The sequence below is a fragment of the Aquarana catesbeiana genome, linkage group LG03, assembly GCF_042186555.1.
Source record: "Aquarana catesbeiana isolate 2022-GZ linkage group LG03, ASM4218655v1, whole genome shotgun sequence".
Taxonomy (NCBI): domain Eukaryota; kingdom Metazoa; phylum Chordata; class Amphibia; order Anura; family Ranidae; genus Aquarana; species Aquarana catesbeiana.
Window position 1 is genome coordinate 561760249 of NC_133326.1, and position 21470 is coordinate 561781718.

The window sequence follows — 21470 nt, forward strand, 5'->3', positions numbered from 1 at the left end:
ATCCCTACACTCCCAAAAATTGGCTTCCTACATACCGTCTCTTCACTCCGCGACGGGTCAAAAGGTAACCCTACCCCACCACATAACACAGGAATTTTGATCCTTTTACAAGTCACTTTATAACCTACATGAGACATCGACATCATTGGACCAGATAACCGACTATATCAACACGTCTTGTATGCCCACCCTGCCGACAGAGACATGCAAATTATTGGAAGAACCTATCACACTACCTGAGCTACAATTAGCAATTAAAAAAACTAAACCAGGGAAAGCCCCTGGGCCAGGCGGCCTCACGCTTCAATATTACAAGCCATTATTACCTTCACTAGGGGACCACTTAGTCAAACTTCTAAACAATCTCCTTAGAGGAGGAAAACTGCACACCACCACATTGCAAGCCCAAATATCCGTCATCCCAAAAGAGGGCAAAGAGTTATCGCCCCATCTCTCTGCTGAATACCGACCTCAAATTATTCACCAAAATTATAGCCACGAGACTACAAACCCATATACCCCACCTAATACATTTAAACCAGGTGGGCTTTGTTCCAAACAGGGAGGCCAGAGACAACACCACCAAAGTCCTGACCCTACTTTACACGGCCACTCGTACCAAAACTCCTAGCGTCATCATAGGAACGGATGCGGAAAAAGCATTCGACCGTGTCAATTGGGCCTTTATGTTTGCTACGCTACAACATGTGGGTCAGGGCCCCAACATGATTAGATGGATTACAGCAGCATATGAATCACCATCTGCTAGAGTTAAAGCCAACGGAGTACTATGAAAATCCTTCCCGATTGCTAAAGGGACCAGACAAGGGTGCCCTTTGTCACCCCTTCTCTTTGCGCTCTCCCTGGAACCTTTTTTATGCGACATACGATTAAACCCTAATATCACAGGTGTCGCAATAAACCAAACTCAGTATAAGGTGTCGGCGTATGCAGACGACCTTATGTTCTCACTCACCAATCCAGTGATCTCCCTCCCGAACTTGTTAAGGGAATTTAAAACATACGGAACACTCTCTAACTAAAAATTAATTTTACTAAGTCAGAGGCCATGGGAGTGGGAATTTCGCAATCCCAACTTACACATCTACAGTCCAACTTTAATTTAAAATGGACAAAGACGACACTGAAGTATTTGGGCACACATATCCCCTGCACATTCTCACGACTGTATGAACTAAATTTCCCACCATTCCTACGAACAGTTAGATCTCTGCTCAACCGATGGCACACGGGACTTCACTCATGGATAGGATGCTGTAACATTTTAAAAATGTCAATCCTCCCGAAGTTTCTGTACCTTATGCAGGCATTACCTATCCATATACCCCCATCATACTTCAAACACATACAATCTACTTACGGAATTCATATGGGCCTCGGCTTACACAAACTATTGATACTCCCCAAACAATACGGTGGCCTTGCAGTACCGGATATTCGGGCTTATAATCAGGCTGTACATATAGGGAGGCTCATAGATTTGTGTCGACACCAAGTTATGGACACAACTAGAACACCAAAGCGAAATCCCCATGAACAGATCCCCATGGTGCTACACTAATTTGCCAGCAGAAATGAAACATCATCCACTGATTGGCAACACGACACAAGTCTGTGCACAGCTCATCTCCAAAGCGTCATTATCCTCACCCAATACACCTTTATAACCCATCTTGGGTAACCCCAAGTTCTCACCAGGCATACAGGACATAATTTTCCAGGGACTGAGCGACGCAGGGTTACATCAGGCCGACCATTTTAGTGTGGGAGGACGTTGGTATACTATAGCTGAACTATCTGATCCCAGAGGACGGTTTAGCTTGGACTTCTGGAGATCCCAGCAACTAGGCCACTTCCTACATTCCTTAAAACCACCTGATGTCGATGATAAACCCCTTACATCTTTGGAGGAACTCTGTGATAATACGGGACCCATAGCACATACACTTTCCCTGGCATACAACTTACTAAACACACCAAAGGCAGACTACATACCCCGGAGCCTAGCCAAATGGGAAACAGATTTAAACTGTCAGTTCAATTTGCCCAAACGACAATACATTTTAAAGTTTACACACAAATCCTCCATCTGTAGTAAAATTCAGGAGACCAACTACAAACTCCTTTCGAGATGGTATAGGACCCCAACACTGCTTCACAAATTTTTTCCGACAACACCTGACATCTGCTGGCATTGCCAGGCAGACAAGGGAACACTTTTACACATTTTCCGGTCTTGCCCTAAGCTAACCCATTACTGGCAGGAGATACGAAGAGTGACCCAAAAATCCCAGATGACCCTGCATTCTTCCTACTGCACGCGACTAACATCCCTAAGAAAATTTATAAAAAAATAATTGATAAGACACCTACTAGACGCAGCCAAAGCCTGCATACCACTTCTGTGGAAATCCACACACCCACCTTCCATGGATCTTTGGATTGGGAAAGTAGAAGAAATAAAGCATATGGAGGACCTTAATCCTCACGGCACAGAACAGACAGGAAACCTTCACTAACACTTGGCAACAATGGAATATCTTCATCTACTCAGACGAAGGTCAGGCCCTAAGAGGATCCACTACTATTACATAAGATTAGGGATGAGCCGAACACCCCCCTGTTCGGTTTGCACCAGAACATGCGAACAGGAAAAAAGTTTGTTCGAACACGCGAACACCGTTAAAGTCTATGGGACATGAACATGAATAAACAAAAGTGCTAATTTTAAAAGCTTATATGCAAGTTATTGTCATAAAAAGTGTTTGGGGACCTGGGTCCTGCCCCAGGGGACATGGATCAATGCAAAAAAAAAAGTTTTAAAAACGGCCGTAGTGATTTTAATAATGCTTAATGTCAAATAATAAAAGTGTAATATCCCTTTAAATTTTGTAGCTGGGGGGTGTCTATAGTATGCCTGTAAAGGGGCGCATGTTTCCTGTGTTTAGAACAGTCTGACAGCAAAATGACATTTCAAAAGGAAAAAAAAGTCATTTAAAACTACTCGCGGCTATTGCATTGCCAGTCCGACAATACACATAAAAGTTCATTGATAAAAACGGCATGGGAATTCCCCACAGGGGAACCCCGAACCACAATTAAAAAAAAAAAAAAATAAAATAAATAAATAATGTGGGGGTCCCCCTAAATTCCATACCAGGCTCTTCAGGTCTGGTATGGATTTTAAGGGGAACCCCGCGCCAAAATTAAAAAAAAAAAAAAAACACCACACGGTGTGGGGTCCCCCCAAAAATCCATACCAGACCCTTATCCGAGCACGCAACCTGGCAGGCCACAGGAAAAGAGGGGGGGGGGGGGGATGAGAGCGTCCCCCCCTCCTGAACCGTACCAGGCCACATGCCCTCAACATTGGGAGGGTGCTTTGGGGTAGCCCCCCAAAACACCTTGTCCCCATGTTGATGAGGACAAGGGCCTCATCCCCACAACCCTGGCCAGTGGTTGTGGGGGTCTGCGGGCGGGGGGCTTATCGGAACCCCCCAGATCCTGGCCCCCCCCCCCCGTGTGAAATGGTAAGGGGGTACAAAAGTACCCCTACCATTTCACTAAAAAAACTACCAAAAATGTTAAAAATGACAATAGACAGTTTGACAATTCCTTTATTTAAATGCTTCTTCTTTCTTCTATCTTCCTTCATCTTCTTCTGGTTCTTCCTCCGGTGTTCTCGTCCAGCATCTCCTCCGCGGCGTCTTCTATCTTCTACTCCTCGGCCGCTCCGCACCCATGGCATGGGGGGAGGCTCCCGCTCTTCTCTTCATCTTCTTCTCCGGGCCGCTCCGCATCCATGCTGGCATGGTGGGAGGCTCCCGCTGTGCGACGCGTCTCCTCTTCTGACGGTTCTTAAATAACGGGGGGTGGGGCCACCCGGTGACCCCACCCCCCTCTGACGCACGTGACTTTGTGGCATTCCCCGTGACGTCACAGGGAAGTCCCGTCAAGTCACCGTGCGTCACAGGGGGGCGGGGTCACCGGGTGCCCCCCCTCCATTATTTAAGAACCGTCAGAAGAGGAGACGCGTCACACAGCGGGAGCCTCCCACCATGCCAGCATGGATGCGGAGCGGCCCGGAGAAGAAGATGGAGAAGAGAAGAAGATGGAGAAGAGAAGAAGATGGAGAAGAGAAGAAGATGGAGAAGAGAAGAAGATGGAGAAGAGAAGAAGATGGAGAAGAGAAGAAGATGGAGAAGAGAAGAAGATGGAGAAGAGCCATGCCATGGACGAAGAGCGGCCCGAGGAGAAGCAGATAGAAGACGCCGCGGAGGAGATGCTGGACGAGAACACTGGAGGAAGAACCAGAAGAAGAAGAAGGAAGATAGAAGAAAGAAGAAGCATTTAAATAAAGGAATTGTCAAAAACTGTCTCTTGTCATTTTTAACAGTTTTTTAGTGAAATGGTAGGGGTACATTACCATTTCACACGGGGGGGGGGGGCGGGATCTGGGGGTCCTCTTGTTAAAGGGGGCTTCCAGATTCCGATAAGCCCCCCGCCCGCAGACCCCCACAACCACCGGCCAGGGTTGTGGGGATGAGGCCCTTGTCCTCATCAACATGGGGACAAGGTGTTTTGGGTAGCCACCCCAAAGCACCCTCCCAATGTTGAGGGCATGTGGCCTGGTACAGTTCAGGGGGGGCGCTCTCTCATCCCCCCTCTTTTCCTGCGGCCTGCCAGGTTTTTTTAATTTTGGCCGGGGTTCCCTTTAATATCCATACCAGACCTGAAGGGCCTGGAATGGAATTTAGGGGGACCCCCACGTCTTTTTTTTTTTTTTTTTTTTTTTAAATTTTGGTTCGGGGTTCCCCTGTGGGGAATTCCCATGCCGTTTTTATCAATGAACTTTTATGTGTATTATCGGACTGGCAATGCAATAGCCGCGAGTATTTTTAAATGACTTTTTTTCCTTTGAAATGTCATTTTGCTGTCAGACTGTTCTAAACACAGGAAACATGCGCCCCTTTTACAGGCATACTATAGACACCCCCCAGCTACAAAATTTAAAGGGATATTACACTTTTATTGTTTGACTTTAAGCATTATTAAAATCACTGCTCCTGAAAAAAACAGACTTTTTAAAACTTTTTTTTGCATTGATCCATGTCCCCTGGGGCAGGACCCAGGTGACCAAACACTTTTTATGTCAATAACTTGCATATAAGCCTTTAAAATTAGCACTTTTGATTTCTCCCATTCGAGTTTGCCGCGAACACCCCAAATTGTTCGCTGTTCGGCAAACAGCCGATGTTCGAGTTGAATATGAGTTCGACTCAAACTCGAAGCTCATCCCTACATAAGATGTACCCCTTCATAGGTTCCGCGCTCCCATTGGACAAAGTCATTACAGAGCCACACCAATGTACCATGAGAAAACCCTTGCGACATCCCAGGCTCGAGGGGACATTTCATTTCCCCTCCCTAACCCTCTCCCTTCTTCCATTCCCCCCCCTCGACACCATTTAGCCCACAACCCCCTTTCCTTTCCCTTCATTTCAACCCAGACTGCTCTTTTCAACCTTTCCTATTCCCATATTCGGGAACCCCCTTTTTCTAAGAGAAAATGAAGGGACGGGATACACGTGTCTCAACAACACATCTAGATATACATAAACACAGAAGACAACTTCATTACTGAATACCAGAACCTTCTGACAATGGTTTATGTTGTGACATCAGGCGGAAGTAAACTAGAAGTTGTACCTACTATGTCAGAAATTGATGTTAGTAATATTGATCTACATTCTGTAATATGTGTTACCTTGTAAAATGTAGGCCCGTGTGGCCCTGTTCCGGTTATAAATAAAAAAAAATATATATATATATATATATATATATATATATATATATATATATATATATATATATATATATATATATATATATATATATATATATATATATATATATATATATATATATATATGAGAGGGAAAGGGAGAGAAAAGAGAAGATAAAAAGGGTGTAAAACAGAGTGTTGGCGCCAGAAGAGGCAGCACTAGTGAATGAAAGCAAGAGAGAGCAAAATAGAGAGCACAAGAAAGCAAGTGAGAAAGGAAGAAGAATTTTCCTATATTTCTACATCTATAAGTGATTTGTGAGAATAATTTCTGGGTAAAAACTTAGACACTTCTACACTGATAAGCAGGGCTCTACTGTGAAGTGTTTAAAAGACTGGTGCTGGGAAACCACTTAGTGAAATACTTCCCCATAGATAAGTAGACTTCATTCCAATTATTCCCCACATATACTGACCTTCTGTCTCAGTGCCTCATTCTCCTCCTGAATTTGTAGAATTCTCTGATATTCCATGTCAAAGCTGAGAATAGTTGGGACAGGTGCAGGCAGGTTAAGAAAAGTAAAAGAATAAAGGGTTAAGAAGTCAGAATGAAACATTTAACTTTTGGCTACCGATTATGCAAATGACTATGCTTTATATACAGTACTATTATGTTTCACCATCTGTTGATAAATGTCATTATTCTGGACATGCCAGCAAAATGTGGGGAATGGGAAGGGGGGCAGCATGAATGGCAATTATACTGAATTGATTGGCAATTTTTGATGGCCAATCAGCTTTAAAATGGATATTAAAAGGCTCACATTTTAAAAAAAAATAAACATGTTATACTTACCTACAGTGCAGTGGTTTTTTACAGAGTGACCCTCATCTTCCGCTTGCCACTGGGACACTGGTGGTGTGCTCGCTCCCAAGTTGCCTCTGTGTGCCCATGAGAGAAACTGTGTGTGTCTTGGCCCCGCCCCCTGCTTCCGCCTCACTGCCTATGATTGACAGCAGCGGAAGCCAATGTCTGAGTTTTAGCCAATGAGAATGGAAAGACCTGAGAGAGCCACTGCTCTCGTGCAGATCGATTGATCGAGATGGGGCTTGGGCAAGTATTGGGGGTTGGGAATGCTGAACACAGGTAGTTTTTTTTTTAATCTATCTTCATGCATAGAATCCATGAAGGTAAAAAAACCTTCAGCCTTTACAACCATTTAACTATGAGTTATCAAGAGAACTCTATGCAAACAGCTAAATACACATATATGAAATGTTTTACCTGCCAAAAGAATTTGTATTTATAAAAAGGACGAGGCGAGTCGGTTTATGACTGGGCATAGAATTGTGCTACATCCAACGTTTACAAGAAATGAAACAAGATCCCCTGATGGCGGACTTTTAAAGGCAAAAATGGTAAAAAAAAAAAAAAAGTATTCTAATATGAAAAGTATTTATTGAAATATGAAAAATACACAACATTTAATAAAAAATATGTTTAAAGTAAACATTCTAGTGTTGTCATACAAATCAGAATACATATAACGAACTAATTTTTCTTGTACCCAACGCGTTTTGAAGTGAAAGTATGATTCTCCTTCTTCAGGGGTATAGTTTATACAAGAAAAATCAGTATTCTACAATAAAAAACAGAGAAAAGGATAGCATAAATATATAACATAATGTACATCCAAATATAAAGTGTCAGGCAGGATTGATGGAGGAATAATAAAGGGGAGGGCACTTACATAGACTGGAAATGACAATGGTTTCCGATTAAAAACATAGAGGTGCCAAGAGAAGTTGTTTCCAAATTGCTTGAGCAAAAAAGTATACAGGTATACCTCAAGATCAAGGAAATGCCTGGCCCAGCTCCCCCACAACACCAAACAGCAGGAATGCAATCGCAGATCAATAGACCACCCCGAACGTCCTACAGTTAGCAAAATGTTTGGGGTGGAAAATCTGGCCATTCGACAAGACAGGATTTTTTTTGAGTGAGCATGAACCTGCAATAGTTGCAGGTCCCGCACATAAATGTCCCCTTGTATTTACAGTGGTCCTTGCGATAATCGCCTTTAAATTCAGTGCTCACAACTCTGTCTTTCACTGAAGTAGCTCAGTTGAATGTGAACAGAGGTTTGTTGGGGACAAGTCGGGCTAAGAGTGGGTTGAGCGAGAGCATGCGCCAGTACTTAACAATATTCTTTACTTTATGTTGTTGATTTGTGAATCTTGTGATAATTCTAAGGGAGTTGGCATTGCTTTTGGGTGTTTGGTAGTATAACAAATTAGGTCTTGATCGTTTGGATGCCTTTTGAAAGGTGGGGGGGTTTCTCTGCACTATAAGGCCTCTCTCTCTCTCTGGCATCCAGTTCAGTCCTAGGCTGGGTGCTGGAGTGAATGGTCACATTATCTTTCCAGGTATGTTTTTTGTTTTGGCTGGCCAGTCTACTCTATTATTTTCCTGCATTTGGTCTGGTGGATTCCCAACTCTCTTATACATCACACTTTGTTCCTATATATTTTTTTTTCGCACATATTTACAATTCTTATTGATTCCCTCACATTTTTTCACTCTCCAACAATTTCTTTTTTATTTTTCTTTTTTATCCTGATCTATTTCCATTTTGTTTTCACGTTTTCTGTCAGCTGTGGCATCTGCAGACAGCCTCTCCTCTCGTTGCATTTTTTACCACATAAATAGCAAACGTAGTCAAGTGATTTCCACGCACCATTTTGCAGGTATTTTTTTGTTAAACAAAATTAATTTACATACAGTTTTTTAGAACCAAGTTATTTTCCATAATGGGGTATTATATAACTAATATACTTCATTGCATGCTTACCTTTTTTAAAAAAACTGTTTAAAGAAAATGTTTACATTAATTAATACCTTACACTTCTCAATCTGTTTTGTGCTTTCAGGGTCTTTTCCTGCTTTCCGGCCCCAGTGAGTCCTCCGGCTTCCCCTCCTCCAGGTTGGTGTTGTGTGGGCGTGGGGGAGCTGGACCAGCACATACGGGCCAGGCATTTCCCTGCTCTTGAGGTATGCCTGTATATTGAACTTTTTTTGCTCAAGCAATTTGGAAACAACTTCTCTTGGCACCTCTATGTTTTTAATCGGAAACCATTGTCATTTCCAGTCTATGTAAGTGCCCTCCCCTTTATTATTCCTCCATCAATCCTGCCTGACACTTTATATTTGGATGTACATTATGGTATACATTTGTATATTTATGCTATCATTTTCTCTATTTTAATGTAGAATACTGATTTTTCTTGTTTAAACTGTACTCCTGAAGAAGGAGAATCATACTTTCACTCCGAAACATTGGTTCGTTATGTGTATTCTGATTTGTATGACAATACTGGAATGTTCACTTTAAACATTTTTTTTATTAAATGTTGTGTATTTTTCATATTTCAATACTTTTCATATTAGAATATTTTTTTTTTTTTTTAATCATTTTGTGCCTTAAAAGTCTGCCATCAGAAGATCTTGTTTCAGGAGGGTGACATCACTATTTACTAATGAATCTGTGTGTGTGTGTGTGTGTGTGTGTGTGTGTGTGTGTGTGATTTCCCTGATTACTGGACAATCAACCTTGGTGATTCAAACACCAATAAGCAGGAAGATGACACAGGACACGGCAATGGTGTTGGAATCACAAGAATGGCTGAACATAATTAAATTAGATACCCGCTGGTCAGTAAAAGTATTTTACATTCTATTTTAGAACTTTAAAGCTATATACACCCCCCCAAATACTACTACTCCTCTGGCGACGCAAATAAGCATATTGCCAACAAATTTCAAACTTGCTTCTCTTCTGTGGGTTAAAGTGAAACTCCCAACATTTTTTTTTTCTTTCCATTTAGTAAGGAAGGGTTAAAACTAGAGGTCGACCGATATATCGGCCTTTTTTGGCATTGGCCGATTATGCAAATTTGGCTGATTAACACAGCGGCGCAGCTGTACCCCCTCCTCCACACAGCCACCTCTCTGTAGTGGAGGATGGTGGGGGTACACTACAGAGAGGTGGCTGTAGTAGAGGATGGTGGGGGTACACTACAGAGAGTTGGCTGTAGTAGAGGATGGTGGGGGTACACTACAGAGAGTTGGCTGTAGTAGAGGATGGGGGGGGTACACTACAGAGAGGTGGCTGTAGCAGAGGATGGTGGGGGTACACTACAGAGAGTTGGCTGTAGCAGAGGATGGTGGGGGTACACTACAGAGAGTTGGCTGTAGCAGAGGATGGTGGGGGTACACTACAGAGAGTTGGCTGTAGTAGAGGATGGGGGGGTACACTGCAGAGAGGTGGCTGTAGTAAGGATGGGGGGGGGGGGGGGTACACTACAGAGAGGTGGCTGTAGCAGAGGATGGTGGGGGTACACTACAGAGAGCTGGCTGTAGCAGAGGATGGTGGGGGTACACTACAGAGAGTTGGCTGTAGTAGAGGATGGGGGGGTACACTGCAGAGAGGTGGCTGTAGTAAGGATGGTGGGGGTACACTGCAGAGAGGTGGCTGTAGTAAGGATGGTGGGGGTACACTACAGAGAGCTGGCTGTAGTAGAGGATGGGGAGGTACAGAGAAGTGGCTGTAGTAGAGGATGGGAGGGGGGTACAGAGAGATGGCTGTGGAGAAGGGGGGTACAGAGTCTGTACCCCCCTCCTCCACAGCCACCTCTCTGTACCCCCCTCCTTTAAAATGTCTAAGATTGTAATTATTAAAAAAGAAAAAAGAATACAGTCTGATGATGGCTGAAAAGAATTCAAACCCAGTATGGCAGCATTTCAGTGAGCCAACATCAGGGAAGACCAAATGAAATATCTGCCAGAAACTGCTGAGCATGGGAACAGAAAAAGGAAAGACTAAAAATACCACAAACATCTGGAATCATCTGAAAGTCCACCACTTCCAAGCTTATAAAGATGCACAGAAGCAGAAAGAAGATGCAGCTGCACCTTCAGCCCACTAGTACAGATGTTTGATTCTAAAAGAAAATGGCAAAATACTGATCCCCGGTCCAAGAAAATTGATACCCTAATCACAGAAACGATTGCTACAGACAACCGGCCCTTTACAGTTATTGCAGATATTGGCTTCCAACACAATAGAACAATAGAACCAAGAGATTCAATCAAAAGTGAAAAATACTACCGCACAGACATGCTGGACAGTGTGTACAAAAAGATTACACAGCGAATTAAGACACTAATTGCATCAGAGAATGCTGGTCCCTATTTGTCCTTCACAACAGACTGTTGGTCTGGAGAAACAGAATCACTTATGAGCCCAACATGTCATTTTGATAGACAGTAACTGGCAAAGGAAACAGGTAATTCTAAATGTCAAGGCCATGTCTGGCTCCCATACTTAGGGCTACATCAGGGAGATGTTCCGTAGTATGCTGAATGATTGGGACATCAACCAAGACAGAGTGGTGCTTGTGCTGCAAGACAGTGGTGCTAACCAGTGTTAATTTAATCGACTAAAACATTTTTGTCGACCAAATGAATATTATTTTAGTCGACTAAAACAACTGAAATGACTAGAATACGACAAACTAAAATGCCATTTTAGTCAAAAGACTAAGACTAAAACTAAATTGAAATTTGACTTCAAAATTAACACTGGTCTGTAATGCATGTTCATACCTCAATGTAATAATAAATAACAGATTAGATTTTTCACACGGGCAGTATATAACGAGTTTGCAAATTGTAGACAATTGTTAACTAATGCATTACAATTGAATTACACCCATTCGATTTTAGACGACTAAAATGAGTTTTAGTCGACTAAAATGTACTGGATATTTAGTCGAATAGATACGACTAAAACAATTGCAGAAGACTAAAATGGGACTAAAACTAAAATGCCATTTTAATCCTAAGACTAAAACCAAATCGAAATATGCTGCCAAAATTAACACTGGTGCTAACATGATTAAAAGGCCTCAGACTGGCAGATATACCAGACTTAAGCTGCAGTGCACACACATTACAGCTTGTGGTGAAAGAGGGCATCAGCAGTCAGCGAGTAGTGGGGGACATCATTGCCAAATTAAAGACTTGTGCTACACACTTTAGCCACTCTGTGCTTGAAAAGCAGCATCTTGGAGCCATCCAAAAAGATCTGTTCCTCCCCCAGCACAGCATCGTTCAGGATGTTCCCACTCACTGGAACTCCACATTACATATGTTGCAGAGGATGCTGGAGCAGAAGCTTGTCCTGAATCTCTATGTAGCAGAACATGGCACGTTTACCACACCTCCAGCAGAACAATGGGATATCATCTCAAATTTGATAGATACACTGGGCCCTATTGAGGAAGCGACTTTGCATATCAGCAAGGCAGAGGCCTCCATCTCCTGCATCATCCCATGCATTGCTGTGCTGAAGATGGTGCTTCAGGCAGAGGGTCACACCACAAAGGGGATCAAAACACTCAGGGAAACCATGCGGCAAAGCTTGGAGAGACGATTTGCAAAGATGGAGGATACCAAAATGTTTGGTGCTGGCAACACTGCTTGATCCTCAGTACAAGGGTAATGTATTTGCAGGGGACACACTGAGCAAAGCAAAAACTTGGCTGCAAGAAGAGCATGCTATTTTGTCCGAACAAAAAAGAGCCACCAGTGGAGACGAAGGACCAGAACCAAAAAAAGACAAGGTCAAGTGTAGAAAAGGAGGAGGAGTAACCCAGTCCCTCTGGTCTTCTTGAGAAAATGTGTGCAAACATTTGGGGGCTCATGGAACTCCTGCTGAAGAGAGTGATGAGCACTCTATCTCTGAGCAGTTGGAAAAGTACCTCCGTGAGCCACTAATAGACAGATGGACTGGTCTGCCACTGGAATGGTGGAAACAGAATGCATCCCACCTGTGCCACCTTGCACCACTGGCAAGACAATTTCTGTCCACCTTCCTCTTCTCTTCCCAGTGAAAGAGTATTCAGTGAGATTAGGATCATCTATGACAAGAAGAGGAGCAGGCTCACAGGAGAAAATACAAAGAGACTATTTCCTGAACTACAACCAGAAGCTCTTTAACTGGGAGTACTAAGAGAACTTAAGTGATGGATGCGGGTGAAGAAGAGAATCAGGGACAGGGACTGGAACTGAAGCTAAAAGCCTAAAACTAAAAGGTAATGTGCACTTTTGTATTGTTTACAAACTTACCTCAGTAATGGCCATCTATTGATGTTGATTACGTTGAATTCTTTCAAAAGTTTTGATTGCCTCACCTGTTTTTGTGTATTTTTCAGATACATAATTTTTTTTTTATCTAAATTACATACAAGTGCACTGATTGGAGGCTTGTTGTGTACTTCAGTTTAATAAATGCTTAATTTAAGCAATTTTCTGTATCTCTTCTTCATTATTTAACTTAACCATTAGATTTAATGAGATGAAGGAAAAAAAAAAAAAAAAAAAAAAAAAGGCATCATATAATCGGCCACCGGCTACTCCGATTTTCTAAATATCGGCATCGGCCAGAGAAAAACCCATATCGGTCGACCTCTAGTTAAAACCCAAGTTAGGTTTTTATCACGGTCTGCGTGCTTGTTTAAAAGCTTGTCGTTTAAAGTACGATTAAAAATACAGTAACAGAGGTACAACGTGAGGGAAAATCTCCCCAAATTTAACAGAATTCCCTCTAAAAGGTGCCTTTCAGACGGGTGATCGAATTCCCTCTCAAAGGTCCCTTTCAGACTGGTGATCCAATCAGGTCCACCTGTCAGTTTTTCAGGCGGACCTAATCAAATAGTCCATGGAGCCCTATGGACACACAGGTGTAAAACAGACTCCTGTCCTATCCGCCCCCTCTGCTTAGCAGGGGATCAGCTTACAGATACCTATTGGAAAACCTGGATTACCAGCGGAAACCCAGAACAATAAAACACCTTCCCACATTAAAAAACAATAGATAAAAAAAGAGTTGTGATAGAGTTCCACTTTAAAGCATGTCATGTGACCTGTGGCCAGCACTCATGACTCATCTTGCTTGTCAATTTCCTGACAAAGGATATGCATGCACTGGAAGAGGACGCTCAGAAAATTGTGCAGCGATACAGTGAAGGTGTCTGCCCACTGCCTGGAAAAGTATGTGGAGAAGGTTGGATTGGCATCTGGTGCTGGAAGGAAAGGGAGAGCGAACCATTCTTTCCACTCAGCCTGGTTCTGCAGCTCTGGTGCTTGTTTTTGGAAGAAGTCTTGTGCCTTGTCTGTCCGACTGCTCTGCAATGCAACCATAGCACAGAGATACAGTTATAGTGGGTTTTTATAAGATAAACCTATCACTATTACAATCTGTTACTATAACTAACAAAAGTGTGCCTATTCCAGAACATACAAAATGCAAGGTTAGGGATATTGCAAACAATGCTAAAGAGCGTCTTTACCTGCTTGTACCAAGCTGAAATCTAGAACTGTGGTCTCAGATACACATATGTAAACAAGAGTGCGAGAATGAATGGAATGCGGCTTTTGGCATATAAATGGAATAAATGAAATGCTGCAACATCCCTGGCAGGGTCGTCTGGCTCCTCAATTCCAAAGGCAGCAAAAGCTTGGCTCTGGCCCAAAGCTGAACGCAACCCGTCCCTTCGGTCTTGCACAGGTATACAGGCTCTGCTCCTGTACTAGGATCTCTTCAATTTCACTGCACAATGTGACCTTCTCACAGTGTGCATTAGAAGATGCATCAAATTAGATTGAGCCCACCAATTTTCCTGGCTTGCAGGACATCCAGCATAATTTCCTCTCCATCCTGAATGTTACTGGCTCACCCCTTTCATTCACTGTATTTCAGTTATTTCATTTATTAGCTCAGCATCAGATGTGGGTGTTAGCTGAGGCAGACTGCCTAGAAAATGCCTACTCCTCCAGATGGACTTCCTCCCATTGCAGCATATTTGCACAACTCATCCCAAGAACCAGCCAACTGCTTGTATCAGAGGGCTCTGGAGAGAGGTACTGAGACAGGATGCTGTGATGTTTTCTGGGAGCCCCGCCAGCCCCTCCCACCAGTCATGATCTGCCTGCAATGCATACAGAAGCACAGAGACTCAGTGATGACATTATTGGGTATGCAATGCAAACTGAAAGGCTTCATTTAATATTTGTATTACTATATTGATAAGTGGTGAAAGGAGGAACCAGGGAAGGCAAAATACTTAGCTTTAGACTCTCTAGCTTTAACTAAAAATAAGCTGCTGACAGTCTTATAAAGCAGGCACCTAGAGCTACTCGCGCATCCCTGCAACAGCTTTCAGTGTCTCACTCCACTCAAAACTTAAGCTGTTCTGCCCCAGACAAAGCTAAAAGTGGTTATAAAACGGTAAAAGTTTTTTTAGTCTAACGCATTATCTGCATTAGGGGAAAAACCCCCCCCCCCCACTTACACTTACCCGAGCCCAATCACGATCCAGCGCTGTGCTCACCTGGCAAATCCTGTGAGCAGACAGGGGCGAGATGGGGCCAATAGACACAGACAGTGTGGCTCGGGATCAAGCCCGCACGAGTGTCCCCATAGCGAGTGGCTTGCTATGGGGTACTCAGAGCAGAAGCCAGGAGAGGAAGATAGGGGCTGCTCTGTGCAAAACCATTGCACAGAGCAGGTAAGTATTACATGTTCAATAATAGAGAAAAAAAACTGTAAACCTTTACAAATCACTTTAAACACTTGCTGATATTGTTGAAGCTTGTCAGCTCCCTTCCACCCTCATACTTCTAATTCAGCTTCTATGAATGGAGCAGTTGTGCAGAAAGGGTGGGCATAGTTGGGCTCTCATGATGAAGGGCCATAAGCTGTATTAACTCCTGCCGCACCGTAAGTTTACAGTGGCAGAGGTGGGGATTTCAACTAAAAGAAGTGACATCAGCACAAGGGTTGCATCCTACCTACTATAGGTTATGCCTTGTGTGCTGATTTTTCTATTTTTTATTTCAGCTGCACTTAGGCTTTAAACTTATTTTATGAATGCAAGCAGTGCAAGTGCCTAATTTTAACGTGGTATCAGCCTGTTGCAATCCCTGTTCAGCAGAACTGGAGCATGATAGGAAAAAAGCAGCACAAGGATCCAGTGAGTTTATGTACCAACAAGAAGCATACTGATAGGAGTAGACAGAGTGACAGACGAGCTCATCACTATGCTGCTTCTCTTTTCACTGTCCATTCACAAGCTGGGGGTGGGTCGTGCACAACCTGTGCTCTGAGGAAGTGGGTTGAATGATGCTGGCCATCAGACTCTGGGAAAACTATGGATTGAAGGTGATTATTGCAGCAAAAGATGATTTTTTTTAAATTTTATCTTTTAATGAGTTATTGATTTTTATCTCGTTATTTTGAGTGAGTTGTGAGTTTTGCTTTAACCCAGTGTGCACAATTACCATTTAATTCATGTCTTAGCAAACTACTGTGCAAATAAAAAATGAAGGATTGAATAGAAAACAAGATAATGATTTCACAGAGCACTGGTTCCCTTCTACATCAGTATGACCGACGGTATGCCATAATCAGGAAGACTGCTGCATAAGGTCACAAATTCGAATGTGCAATCTTGTCCAATGGCTAGTTACCTTATCACAACAATCATAACATAATTTCTCTGTCATATGCAGAAAATAAAAAAACGCCTACCTGTACTGTGCAGACAAGGTAATAGCGGAATAGGCTAGTTTTCAACTTGTTGACAGTTGGCCGATACACATCCTCCAATCTGCTGAAAAGGCGTCGCTCCAGATATCCCCAATATTCCAGAAGTCCATTAAGGTCATAACTCTGGATAAACTGCAGCAGCTGCTCCACAATCCTGTCCACCTACAGTGAGAAAACAGCAGACATTGGGCACACAAAGAACACTGTAAAGCTTTTTTTTGTTTGTTTTTTTGGCATTAAAAAAAAAAATAAATAAATAAAAAAAACAAAAACACTCTAAAAACATTAGAAATTAAAGGGGAACTGCAGTCTTCTCACATAATTTGTAATAAAAACATCTTTGCCATTCTGAAGCTTCCCTCCAACCACTTTGCATATTATTTTATATATACTGTCATTCTGTACTTGCCAAATATGTTGCATAAATCTCCCTCCACCGAGTCTGGCTGCAACCATATTAACTGTGGGCAGCTGAAGCTGCTGCCTGTTCACTTCCTGGATTTACACAGATACACACCTACAGCTCTGCAGCTCTCATGGGCCTTATGACTCATCCCCCCTCCCTTCCTGGCAAACTTTCACAAGAGTGAGAGAGAGAGCTGCGCATGATGTCATAAGCCTAGGCTTTTTTCCCCAGACAAGAAACAGGTGGAAAATATCTGGTATAGTCATTATCACGTCTAATTATAGTTCTAAGACTAAGATTGAAATGTAAGGTGCCGCCCACACATAAATTTACCAGCTATTTGCAGAGTACTGATTTTAGGGCCAAAACAACTAATCGCTTATGAAAATAGTTGATCGGTCCGCTGATTAGTTGGCCTGCATACAGAATCCATTTTTTGTTTACATATCAGGAAATGCAGTGCAGCACACATACCACTCAGTACACCATCCATACATGTCAGTAAGTGCCTGAGAACGTGAATGTGAGGAGCAATGCTTCATGGGACACGTAGTCCTGGGCAGGAAGTGAGTGGGTCTAAAAGGCAGAAGTTTTTTTTACCTTGCTATTGGGGCACTCAAAGCAGGAGGAGGACCCCAGAGGAGGGGATCAGGGCTGCTCTGTGCAAAACCATTACACAGGAGCATGCAAGTATAAACATGTTTGTTTAACAAAAAAAAAAAATCACTTTAAAGACTGTGTGCAGGAAGATCAGCATCTGAACCCAGAGGAGGTGGAGGCTGATAGACTGGAGGTAATATAAGGCATTACAATTACAATCGCAGCTAAATCACGTGTGCAAAAATTCAAAACGCACAGCAAAAAGCACTGCAGAAACGGATCAAAAGCAGACTGCATAGGTGCGAACTGAGCCTTATGCTGGCCATACACGTATTGCTTTTCGGATGAGAATATTCATTACGAAAAATCTTTGTACATTCGCTGAATGAAAGAATGTCGTTTGAAAATTTCACTTGCTTTTAACATTCAGTTTAAGAACGAATGTAATTTCTGAACGAAAACCACATACACGGTCCAAAAAGTCCTTTGACCAAGAAGTTTTCTATTCTGCTCCTTTGAATTTTCCCATCACGGTGGTCAAAAACGACCATCGATTTGACCCCACCAACGATTACAAAATTGAACGAACGTTCTTTATATAATTTTTTTTTTTTTTTTTAAAGAAGACATTGTTTTTGTATGGCCAGCATACGTACAGCACCTGCCTATGACAAGGTGGTCTGTCATACATAAGATATTACAGTTCTGTCTGAAAATTGGCAAAAGTCTTTTTCTTTTTTTTTTTTTCCTTCAATAAAAAAAAATTGCTCCGAGTCTGATGATATTTATCAGATTCATCCTCTAATCAGTGCAGTATATCTCTTCCGTCTGTTATTCTCAGAGTGGATTAGAGATTTTGCTCCCTAACCATATAGTAGTTTGTGATGTATATTTACCACTGCATATAGGATATCAAAGAATAAATTGCCTTTTTTTTTTAAAACTTTACATATTAGCTAAAATTATACACCACACTTTTAAGGTTATTATCCAATTAATTGAAATAAAATCGGCCAACTAATCGATTATGAAAATAAATAAATAGTTAGTCACAGCCCTAATTGATTTTTTCTAAAAAGTATCTAAACCCGAGAACAAAGCCTGATTTTTTTTTTTTACAGAACAAGCTTTTTTTAATATATCTATACAAAAATGTTTTGCCTTTCATTTCTATTTTAAACTGAATCGCTTGTTTTACACGGTGATAGTTTACAATCACTTTAGGACAAACCATTTACATACTGATAGGGGTGCTTACAATGATTAGTTTTTATTTATTTTACTTTTTTTGAGAAACCTTTATCTCAAAAGAAAAAAAAAAAACGGTTGCTGTAACTGCTGATTAAAGTGTTAGCTGAAGTTGACTGGAAAATGTGTTTAGTGTATTTAAATCAGTTAAATCTGTATCTAATCCCCACTAACAATGCTGTTGGCCAAAGGTGTCTCTCTGTTGCTCCTCAGAAGGATAGTGCTGCGGAAACTTCAACGTGGATACCCTATACTTTTATTTAAGCCTGTCATGTCCAACATTTATAAAAGGTATCCAAAATCAGCACATATAAAGAATATCCATTTTTTTTATTGGGTCTAGTGACGCTTTAATGACAATGGGCATGGAAGGATTAAGCAGTCATCACAGTAGCACTACCCACATTATGCAACAAAGCAAAGCTGCTTGCCCTGAGCTGCTGCTATAATTTTTTGATGATATCAATGCATGGCTAAAAAAAAAAAAAAAAAATCTGGAACTGAGGTGTAGTGGAAAATGAACCCAAACAAGAAGTGCCACATTCTTACTTACCCGGAAACCTTTCTCCTTGTCAGTTTTAATATCTGCTTCAAAGTGTTTCAAGGTGCTGGTAAACCCTCGGAAAGTGAGGTACTCTCTCACCAGGTCATCCGTACGCTCCACGGCTGACGTCATCCCAGAGGCTGTACAGGTTATTCTGGAGACTATAATAAACAGTAATAAAATAGTAATAGTTATAAGTTTTTTTTTTAAAACTAAAAAAAAAAAAATAAAATAAAAACCCCACACAAACACACCGTTTTGTACCTGTTAACTGATTTTCCAGGGCATCTGCACCCCTTCTGTCTCCTCAGTACTGGAATATCACTGAAGGCCTAAAAAAAGTACATACAATAAGACAGTAGCAAGCAACATATCAACAAGGTGACCGTAAAATATCCCAAAAATACAGAATTATCGGGGGAACTGCACTGTCCTGTAGAGATTCCTGGAAATTCAGTTAACAGGTACATAACTTTGTTTTCCCAAGTTATCTTCCAGGACTTAACATGAGAGAATTGAATAGGAATACCTACATTGGGGTGGGACTGCTGCTAGTAAGACCTTCCTGCCAAACGCCTGATCATTAATGGAGGTCTAACCGGTAGCGTTTGATGAAAGTATTAGGCTCCATTCACACTTGTGTGACTTATCATGCAACTTTGGACATCAAAGTTGCATGACAAGTCGTTCCCAGTGTTTTCCAATGATACCCATTCATATATGCACGACTTAAAGTTGCAGCAACTTCAAAGTAGTTCATGCACTACTTTGGTCCGACTTTCATGCAACTTAAAGGGTTACTAAACCCTAGTTTTTTTATTTATGTATTTTTTTAAATACCATACATATCATACTTGCTTCCACTGCACAGTTCGTTTTGCACAGAGTGGCCCCGTACCTCATCTTCTGGGGTCCACCGGCGGTGCTCGCAGCTCCTCCTGGCATCTGGAAACCCTCTAGGAGGAGAAGTGCTCTCCCAGGGGGTTAACGTGTGGGCGAGCTCCCGAGTCCAGCATTTGCATCTATAGGCACAGAATGCCGGACTCAGCCTCGCATCATTGGATTTGATTGACAGCAGCGGGAGCCAATGGCTGTGCTGCTATCAATCTATCCAATCAAGAGCAGAGAACCGCGGCCAGAGAGATAAAGTGCATAGGATGCATTAAAGGTGAAAAAACGTGAGGGTTTACAACCCCTTTAGGGACCATAGATTTCAACGTTAACCCTCAGAAGTTGCATGAAATTTGTACCTTAATGTTATTCAATGCAACTTGTGTGCAACAGTTGCCATTATCACTGGTCAAAGCCAAAGTCGTGTTAAAGTTGCACACCAAAGTCATTGCAACTTTGGAGTCGTAAAAGTGTGAATGGAGCCTTAAAGCTGAACCATGTTGCGGCTCTTCAGATGTGTTCAGGGAGGCAACAGCTTTCTCTGACCAGGAGGTTGCAGTAGCTACAGTTGACAGAGCTTTGTAAGCTTCTGAAATGGCTTCTTTTAATCATCTTGCAATAGTGCTCTTAGAAGCTCTAGAGCCTTTCCTGTAACATTTGAACAAAATGAAAAGGCTAGATGAATTCCTCCCCGCCTTCTTACGGTCAATATAGGAGATAAGATATTGCCTTACATGAATCTTATTATAATCTGTTTCCCTGTTGTTGCTAGTTTTTCACAAATGGAAGGGATATTATTTTATTTTTTTTGGATATGTGGAAGTCCGACGTGACCTTTGGTAAAAATGCTGCGTCTAATGCGAATATAATTTTGTCTTTGCAAGCTGAAACCAAGGCTACTAGAAGTGCAGACTTGATTGTTATAAATCTCATTGAACATTCATCCAGAGGTTCAAAGGGTTCTTGTTGAAAGCTTCTTAGAACTGTACCTAAATCACAAGCGGGAAACTTGGGTCTGCATAGGGCTTTGCTCCTCGCGATCGCCTTAAGAAACCTTATGGCAAGAGGATCTTCTGCAAACTTTAGCTCCAAGAAATTAGATAGGGCAGCCATCTGTACTTTGAGAGAGTGTTAGATCTGCCCCGCCAGTAAAAATTCTAGGACTGCTTTAAGGGTTGGCGCTCCGAAGCAATAAGTTTTCTACCTTCCAGTGGGAGAACCTCTTCCAATTTTTATTGTAAATGGAGTCTGTACAGTTTTTACGGCCAGATGGTGGAGACAACTTTACCAACAAGCCTCTCCCAA

General features: G+C 42.0%; 1 protein-coding gene across 2 annotated transcripts in view; it reads right to left on the minus strand.

Moving 5' to 3' along the window:
- The window catches only part of WDR91 (WD repeat domain 91), a 102146-nt gene that overhangs the window by 72592 nt on the left and 8084 nt on the right, over positions 1-21470 (minus strand). The window contains exons 2-6 of one of the 2 annotated variants that reach the window (XM_073621788.1): positions 19539-19606; positions 19284-19435; positions 16459-16638; positions 13847-14054; positions 6283-6365 (exon numbers count right to left, since the gene is read on the minus strand). In XM_073621788.1, coding sequence (XP_073477889.1) covers positions 6283-6365; positions 13847-14054; positions 16459-16638; positions 19284-19406 — 594 coding nt within the window. In that variant the 5' untranslated portion in view covers positions 19407-19435; positions 19539-19606. The remainder of the gene's footprint in view (positions 1-6282; positions 6366-13846; positions 14055-16458; positions 16639-19283; positions 19436-19538; positions 19607-21470) is intronic. The other variant, XM_073621789.1, reaches the window with a different exon arrangement.